An 8944-nucleotide genomic window follows, 5' to 3' on the forward strand; every position below is an offset into this window, starting at 1 on the left:
TGTATCCTTCCTAACACACCTATATCCTTCCATAAAACACCTGTATCCTTCCATAACACACCTATATCCTTCCATACCACACCTGTATCCTTCCTAACACACCTATATCCTTCCATAACACACCTGTATCCTTCCTAACACACCTGTATCCCTCCATAACTCCACTGTGTGTCCCTGTCTCCCCTCTCCAGGTGCGTAAGGAGTATGGGAAGTGTTTGCGTTCCCACTGCTGCAGTGGTAAGAGTGTAGAGACCTCCATCTCGTCCTCTGGAAAGAACCACACCACGTCTCGAACCCCAGGACGATACTCCACGGGGTCGCAGGTCATCTTGCCTGCCTGTACACCTGGACGCTACTCCACAGAAGACTCCCAGGTGAGACCAGGTCCAGCACACCTGCTGGACTGACCTACAGTACAATGTGATTCAGCTTTAACTCTGACTTCTGATTCTAGAAGTCTTGGAAAGTCACCTTTTATCCCTGTCTCTCTCTCTCTACCTCCCCCCTTCCTTCTCTCCTACCCTTCATCCCCCTTCCTTCTCTCCCTCCCTCTCCTCTCCTTCTCTCCTACCCTTCATCCCCTTCCTTCTCTCCCTCCCTCTCCTCTCCTTCTCTCCTACCCTTCATCCCCCTTCCTTCTCTCCCTCCCTCTCCTCTCCTTCTCTCCTTCCCTTCATCCCCCTTCCTTCTCTCCCTCCCTCTTCTCTCCTTCTCTCCTACCCTTCATCCCCCTTCCTTCTCTCCCTCCCTCTTCTCTTCTCCCCTCTTCCCTCCCTCCCCCTTCCTTCTCTCCTTCCCTTCATCCCCCTTCCTTCTCTCCCTCCCTCTTCTCTTCTCCCCTCTTCCCTCCCTCCCCCTTCCTTCTCTCCTACCCTTCATCCCCCTTCCTTCTCTCCCTCCCTCTTCTCTTCTCCCCTCTTCCCTCCCTCCCCCTTCCTTCTCTCCTTCCCTTCTCCCCTCTTCCTTCTCTCCCTCCGTCTCCTTTCCTCCCCTCTTCCCTCTCTCCCTCTTCCATCTCTCCCTCCCTCTCCTCCCCTCTTCCCTCGCTCCCCCTTACTTCTCTCCTTCCCTCTCCTCCCTCCTTCTCTCCCTCCGTCCCCCATTCATCCCTCCATCAGAGTCGTATCAGGAGGATGTGGAACGATACAGTGAGGAAACAGGAGTCATCCTTTGTGACAGGAGACATCACCAGCTCAGCCACACTCAACAGAGGTAACCAAGGATACTACTACCTATTCAGTATAACAATAACACTGTTAGTTATAATGCGCTGACAGAGTAAAGAGAAGTTTATATAAGTTCCTCCTAATGCTATCGTTAGCCCACTGCTGATGTCACTTCCTCTATGAAGGACAGAAGAGAGGAAGTCTTTGGCATGGCCCACTACACTAAGACTGGCCCACTACACTAAGACTGGCCCACTACACTAAGACTGGCCCAGTACACTAAGACTGGCCCACTACACTCAGACTGGCTCACTACACTAAGACTGGCCCACTACACTAAGACTGGCCCAGTACACTAAGACTGGCCCAGTACACTAAGACTGGCCCACTGCACTAAGACTGGCCCACTATACTAAGACTGGCCCACTACACTAAGACTGGCCCACTACACTCAGACTGGCCCACTACACTAAGACTGGCCCAGTACACTAAGACTGGTCCACTGCACTAAGACTGGCCCACTATACTAAGACTGGCCCACTACACTAAGACTGGCCCACTACACTAAGACTGGCCCACTACACTAAGACTAGCCCACTGCACTAAGACTGGCCCACTGCACTAAGACTGGCCCAGTACACTAAGACTGGCCCAGTACACTAAGACTGGCCCACTACACTAAGACTGGCCCACTACACTAAGACTGGCCCACTACACTAAGACTGGCCCACTACACTCAGACTGGCCCACTGCACTAAGACTGGCCCACTGCACTAAGACTGGCCCACTACACTAAGACTGGCCCACTGCACTAAGACTGGCCCACTGCACTAAGACTGGCCCACTGCACTAAGACTGGCCCACTACACTAAGACTGGCCCACTATACTAAGACTGGCCCACTATACTAAGACTGGCCCACTGCACTAAGACTGGCCCACTGCACTAAGACTGGCCCACTGCACTAAGACTGGCCCAGTACACTAAGACTGGCCCACTGCACTAAGACTGGCCCACTGCACTAAGACTGGCCCACTACACTAAGACTGGCCCACTGCACTAAGACTGGCCCACTACACTAAGACTGGCCCACTACACTAAGACTGGCCCACTGCACTAAGACTGGCCCACTACACTAAGACTGGCCCACTGCACTAAGACTGGCCCACTGCACTAAGACTGGCCCACTGCACTAAGACTGGCCCACTGCACTAAGACTGGCCCACTACACTAAGACTGGCCCACTACACTAAGACTGGCCCACTGCACTAAGACTGGCCCACTACACTCAGACTGGCCCACTACACTAAGACTGGCCCACTACACTAAGACTGGCCCACTACACTAAGACTGGCCCACTGCACTAAGACTGGCCCACTGCACTAAGACTGGCCCACTACACTAAGACTGGCCCACTACACTAAGACTGGCCCACTACACTAAGACTGGCCCACTACACTAAGACTGGCCCACTGCACTAAGACTGGCCCACTACACTAAGACTGGCCCACTATGCCCTATAACTGGGGCAGATGGCTAGTTATTCCAGTTATTTATTCCATGTGACTGTATAATGGAGCAACAGTGCTACCTTGAAACAGATGAACCAGACTCTGACTCTTCATCTTATTCCTCCTAGTCTGACCAGTCTAACCAGTCTGACCAGTCTGACCAGTCTAACCAGTCTAACCAGTCTGACCATTCTGACCATTCTGACTAGTGATACCAGTCTGACCTGTCTAACGAATCTGACCAGTCTAAGCAGTCTGACCTGTCTAACCAGACTGACTAGTCTAACCAGTCTGACCAGTCTGACCTGTCTAACCAATCTGACCAGTCTAACCAGTCTGACCTGTCTAACCAGTCTGACTAGTCTAACCAGTCTGACTAGTCTAACCAGTCTGACCAGTCTGACCAGTCTGACCTGTCTAACGAATCTGACCAGTCTAAGCAGTCTGACCTGTCTAACCAGTCTGATTAGTCTAACCAGTCTGACCAGTCTGACCTGTCTAACCAATCTGACCAGTCTAACCAGTCTGACCTGTCTAACCAGTCTGACTAGTTTAACCAGTCTGACCAGTCTGACCTGTCTAACCAATCTGACCTGTCTAACCAGTCTGACTAGTCTAACCAGTCTGACCAGTCTAACCAATCTAACCAGTCTGACCATATTGGGATATTTCCTAACCCTAGCTGGGTTCAGTCATTATGAATGCAGGATATTGGGATATTTCCTAACTGGGGTTCAGTCATTATGAATGCAGGATATTGGGATATTTCCTAACTGGGATTCAGTCATTATGAATGCAGGATATTGGGATATTTCCTAACTGGGGTTCAGTCATTATGAATGCAGGATATTGGGATATTTCCTAACTGGGATTCAGTCATTATGAATGCAGGATATTGGGATATTTCCTAACTGGGATTCAGTCATTATGAATGCAGGATATTGGGATATTTCCTAACTGGGGTTCAGTCATTATGAATGCAGGATATTGGGATATTTCCTAACCCTAGCTGGGTTCAGTCATTATGAATGCAGGATATTGGGATATTTCCTAACCCTAGCTGGGTTCAGTCATTATGAATGCAGGATATTGGGATATTTCCTAACCCTAGCTGGGTTCAGTCATTATGAATGCAGGATATTGGGATATTTCCTAACCCTAGCTGGGTTCAGTCATTATGAATGCAGGATATTGGGATATTTCCTAACTGGGATTCAGTCATTATGAATGCAGGATATTGGGATATTTCCTAACTGGGATTCAGTCATTATGAATGCAGGATATTGGGATATTTCCTAACTGGGATTCAGTCATTATGAAAGCAGGATATTGGGATATTTCCTAACTGGGATTCAGTCATTATGAATGCAGGATATTGGGATATTTCCTAACTGGGATTCAGTCATTATGAATGCAGGATATTGGGATATTTCCTAACCCTAGCTGGGTTCAGTCATTATGAATGCAGGATATTGGGATATTTCCTAACTGGGATTCAGTCATTATGAATGCAGGATATTGGGATATTTCCTAACTGGGATTCAGTCATTATGAATGCAGGATATTGGGATATTTCCTAACCCTAGCTGGGTTCAGTCATTATGAATGCAGGATATTGGGATATTTCTATTTAGGTTAAATAGTAATAGTTTATGACAATACCTGGGATGTAACTTGGTGAAGGTCACAGGACTGAGCATGAACAAATGCAACGACCATGTCTCTGACTAACACATACAGTCATGGGTGGTAACTCTACAGTTCACTGGAGAAAGGCTGCAGGAATGACTGGCAAGCTTATGTCTGGGGTTTTCACTTCAACTGTGTTTGTGCCTGATTGATTTACATGTCTTCTCTCTCTCTTCCTTTCATGCTCTCTCTCACACCCACTCTATCACTACACTCCTCTCTTTCTCTCTCTCTCTCTCTCTTTCTCTGTCTCTCTCTTTCTCTGTCTCTCTCTCTCTCTCTGTCTCTCTCTCTCTCTCTCTCTCTCTCTCTCTGTCTCTCTGTCTCTCTCTCTCTCTCTCTGTCTCTCTCTCTGTCTCTCTGTCTCTCTCTCTCTGTCTCTCTCTCTCTCTGTCTCTCTCTCTGTCTCTCTGTCTCTCTCTCTGTCTCGCTCTGTCTCTCTCTCTCTGTCTCTCTCTCTGTCTCTCTCTCTGTCTCTGCCTCCACTAGGAGCGATGGCTAATCATCTGTTAACTAATACTCTCCTTCATCCCCATGGTTCTAACCATCCTTATAACTCTCTGCTGGGGGACACCAACCACCAAGCAGTCTGTAACAACCCCAACGTGGCTGGCATGTACAGCACACAAGGTGTGACACACACATTCCTATGTATGACCTATGATCCCTTATTTCCCACTTCACTTTAGTTATCCTCAAAGTTCATTTTGAAATGATTGTTCTTTTTGTGAAGAAGTTTGATCACTTTTGAGTTATTGCTTCGCTGGATTTGCAAAGGATCACATTCATCTTGACCCTTGACCCCTGGACAGTGCAAATGCATTTCACTTTTCAAATTTTTATATAATTGATATATAATAAATATATAATTGATTTTGATGGGTCCTTGATTCTAAAATGGCCGCCACTGTTCATGATTCTGTCTGCATGCCTGTGAAAATGACTCCCAGATGAGACCAACCAATCATGTTGTGAGACATCACCGTAGCGTCCCATTGGTCAGGTCTCAAAACACATATGTTTTAACTTAAGTTATTTAGTTCACCTTGTAGATTTATGACCTAAACGTGTAAGTTATCAGTCTCAGATTCAACATAAACACTAACGAATCATCTGGGATCTATGAGTGCTTGGGCTGTTTGGTGGGATTCTCTGTCTGTTTTATGAGCTATGAATGCTCTATGAATGCTCTATGAATGCTTTATGAGTGCTCTATGAATGCTCTATGGGTGCTCTATGAGTGCTCTATGAATGCTCTATGGGTGCTCTGAGTGCTCTATGAGTTCTCTATGAATGCTCAATGAGTGCTCTATGAATGCTCTACGAGTGCTCTATGAATGCTCTATGAGTGCTCTATGAATGCTCTACGAATGCTCTATGAATGCTCTACGAATGCTCTATGAGTGCTCTATGAATGCTCTACGAATGCTCTATGAATGCTCTACGAATGCTCTATGAGTGCTCTATGAATGCTCTACGAATGCTCTATGAATGCTCAATGAGTGCTCTATGAATGCTCTACGAGTGCTATATGAATGCTCTATGAGTGCTCTATGAATGCTCTACAAATGCTCTACGAATGCTCAATGAATGCTCTACGAGTGCTCTATGAATGCTCTATGAATGCTCTATGAATGCTCTATGCATGCTCTATGAATGCTCTATGAGTGCTCTATGGGTGCTCTATGAGTGCTCTATGAATGCTCTATGGGTGCTCTGAGTGCTCTATGAGTGCTCTATGAATGCTCAATGAGTGCTCTATGAATGCTCTACGAGTGCTCTATGAATGCTCTATGAGTGCTCTATGAATGCTCTACGAATGCTCTATGAATGCTCTACGAATGCTCTATGAGTGCTCTATGAATGCTCTACGAATGCTCTATGAATGCTCTACGAATGCTCTATGAGTGCTCTATGAATGAATGCTCTATGAATGCTCAATGAGTGCTCTATGAATGCTCTACGAGTGCTATATGAATGCTCTATGAGTGCTCTATGAATGCTCTACAAATGCTCTACGAATGCTCAATGAATGCTCTACGAGTGCTCTATGAATGCTCTATGAATGCTCTATGAATGCTCTATGAATGCTCTATGAATGCTCTACGAATGCTTTGTGTGTTTTGTGTTGTTGTGTTATGCTTGTCGTCCGGTAAAGGTTTTTGCGCTTGCTGTATTGCATCATCTGTTTTCAGTGTTTTCCGTGGGTTCTGTTCATTTGTGTTGTTAGCATGTGACATCGTTGTACTGTGGGAGAAGTTGGATTGATCCTGAAGACAGACCATGTGAACCGTTCAGTTTGTAACCAAACACAGTAGACTGGGTGTTGGAAGACGAGGCCCTACTACTAAAACACGATACCATTCCTTGTGTGTTTACTCCTTTTTCCATACACACTGTTTTTGTATCTATCTGTGTCTGTCTTTTACTCACGGTATTGTGTTTCTCTCTGTTTCTCTCTCACGCTGTCCCATAGCCTCCTACAGAGACACAAGTAATCACCTTTATTAACCAGACATCTGATATCAACCTACCACTATGGATGTCAAATACGCTTACAAATACCTAGCTATTTACTACACCGAACAATATTAACTACACCGAACAATATTTACTACACCGAACAATATTTACTACACCGAACAATATTTACTACACCGAACAATATTTACAACACCGAACAATATTTACTACACCGAACAATATTTACTACACCAAACAATATTTACTACACCAAACAATATTTGCTACACTGAACAATAGACGATTTCAACTATTTACTGTTTTATTGCTTAGCTTTGTTTCTTCTAATAATTGTGTTTGTTTACCATTTCCCACAGAGGGAATCTAAACAACGCTCGAGACACCGGCGTCACGGATACGCTCCCTCTCAACGGCAACAACTACAGCGCGGCGAGCGGCGACTACCTCAGCGACAGCGTCCAGATTCTGGAACGAGGCGGCGTCAGCGGTTACAGTACCTACGGCAACCACAAGGAGACGACGACATTAGAAAAGCAGATCCTTAAAGAGTTAACGTCCAACTACACCCCTTCGTACTCGAACAACCACCAGCGCTCAGCGACCACCGAACGCAACCACAACCTGATGAATAAGATGGTCAACATCGGTAACGGCACCGGCAATGCGGGCGGACTGGTCGGTAACGGCAGTAACGGAATCGGAATTGGTGGCGTAGTCTGCGGCGGGAGTAACCGTGACTACGACTTGAGTAACGACGGTGTCGACGTTAGTCACATGGTGCTGGATAACCCCAACGCTGCCTTCCCATTGGATGAGAATTTGGGATTGGAGATTATAAGGGAGGAGTCGAACGCCCCCCTCCTCCCGCCCCGCCCTCTGCCTCCCCCGGACAGCCTCCCCCACCCTCACCCTCCTCCCCCGCCCCCCCATAACTTCTCCCGCCCCCGGCGCCCCCAGGAGACCAGCGAGAGCTTCTTCCCCCTCCTGACCAACGAGCAGACGGACGAGACGCCGCAGTCGCCCAATCACAGAAACTCTCTGTACACCTCCATGCCCGTGTTAACGGATTTACCGGACGGCCACGGTAGTCACGGGCAGATGAACGGTTTAGCGGACGGCGAGATGGACGACAGCAGGGAGATTCAGGCCGGTACCAGCAGCACCGGGAGCGAACCGGGGCCGGAGGCGGATGATGTTTACTATAAGAGCATGCCAAACCTGGGGTCCAGGAACCACCTCCACCAGCTCCACCATTACTACCAGATGGGGCGGGGGGGCAGCGACGGCTACATGGTACCTGTCAACAAGGAGGATTCTGATTCGTCGCCCGAGGAGCCCCTGACCCCTGTTGACCCCTCCCAACTGGTCACGAGCCTATAGACCAATGAGAAGACTCTAAACCCCTTATTTTCCGGGTCCCACCTTCTTTTTTAGTCCCGCCTCCCAGAATAGTTATATGTTGATGATTGATTGACAGTTGGCGCTGACCAATGAAGGCCTGGTTGAACGCACTCGCTTCCTGATTCTTTCCTGTGGTTAGTGACAATAGGGACGATACCGATTGGATAGATAATGGATTGTATTTAGACCAGAACGAACTAAACTGGGTGGTTCGAAAACCGAGGAGGTTTTTTTTTTGTGAATATTCTTCAGGAATGTATGAAGTAGTTCCTGAAGGAGGGGAGTATCTGTCAGGCCACCTGTCTTGATAGACGTTTCCTGGGTCGTAGCCCAGAAACATCCTACCATGGACCTGTAGCAGATCCTAGCTGAGTCTTTTTCACTGTCAAAACCCATCAGACTGCTCTTCCAAGCCCTGGACACTGGTCGAAAGTATCTAGCCAATCGCCAGGCTTCTCCTTCTTCTTCTACTACCCGACCTGCCAATAGAGTAGAGTATGTATGATTTTTTTTTAAACGCCCCCCCCACATAACTATTTTATTAGACGACATGTTGTTGTAAACACTGTAACCATGGCTACAGATGACAGGGTAGTTCGAGGAGCTCCTATGTGTTTTTACAACCGTCTCTTCCGCCTGTCTGATGAACTGAACTGAACCGGAGGGTGGAAAGTTACATTCATCCTGTTCCTGC

General features: G+C 47.3%; 1 protein-coding gene across 5 annotated transcripts in view; it reads left to right on the forward strand.

The window, feature by feature from the left end:
• Positions 1-8621, forward strand: part of LOC124018038 (adhesion G protein-coupled receptor L3-like) — a 177300-nt gene extending 168679 nt beyond the window's left edge. For 2 of the 5 annotated variants that reach the window (XM_046333294.1, XM_046333295.1), the window contains 3 exons: positions 192-374; positions 1119-1212; positions 4855-5475. In XM_046333294.1, coding sequence (XP_046189250.1) covers positions 192-374; positions 1119-1212; positions 4855-5054 — 477 coding nt within the window. In that variant the 3' untranslated portion in view covers positions 5055-5475. Of the gene's footprint in view, positions 1-191; positions 375-1118; positions 1213-4854; positions 5476-7207 lie in introns of those variants that run through there. The other 3 variants (XM_046333298.1, XM_046333296.1, XM_046333297.1) reach the window with 3 other exon arrangements.
• Positions 8622-8944: the final 323 nt, after the last annotated feature.

This window comes from Oncorhynchus gorbuscha, unplaced genomic scaffold (assembly GCF_021184085.1).
Source record: "Oncorhynchus gorbuscha isolate QuinsamMale2020 ecotype Even-year unplaced genomic scaffold, OgorEven_v1.0 Un_scaffold_383, whole genome shotgun sequence".
Classification (NCBI taxonomy): Eukaryota; Metazoa; Chordata; class Actinopteri; order Salmoniformes; family Salmonidae; genus Oncorhynchus; species Oncorhynchus gorbuscha.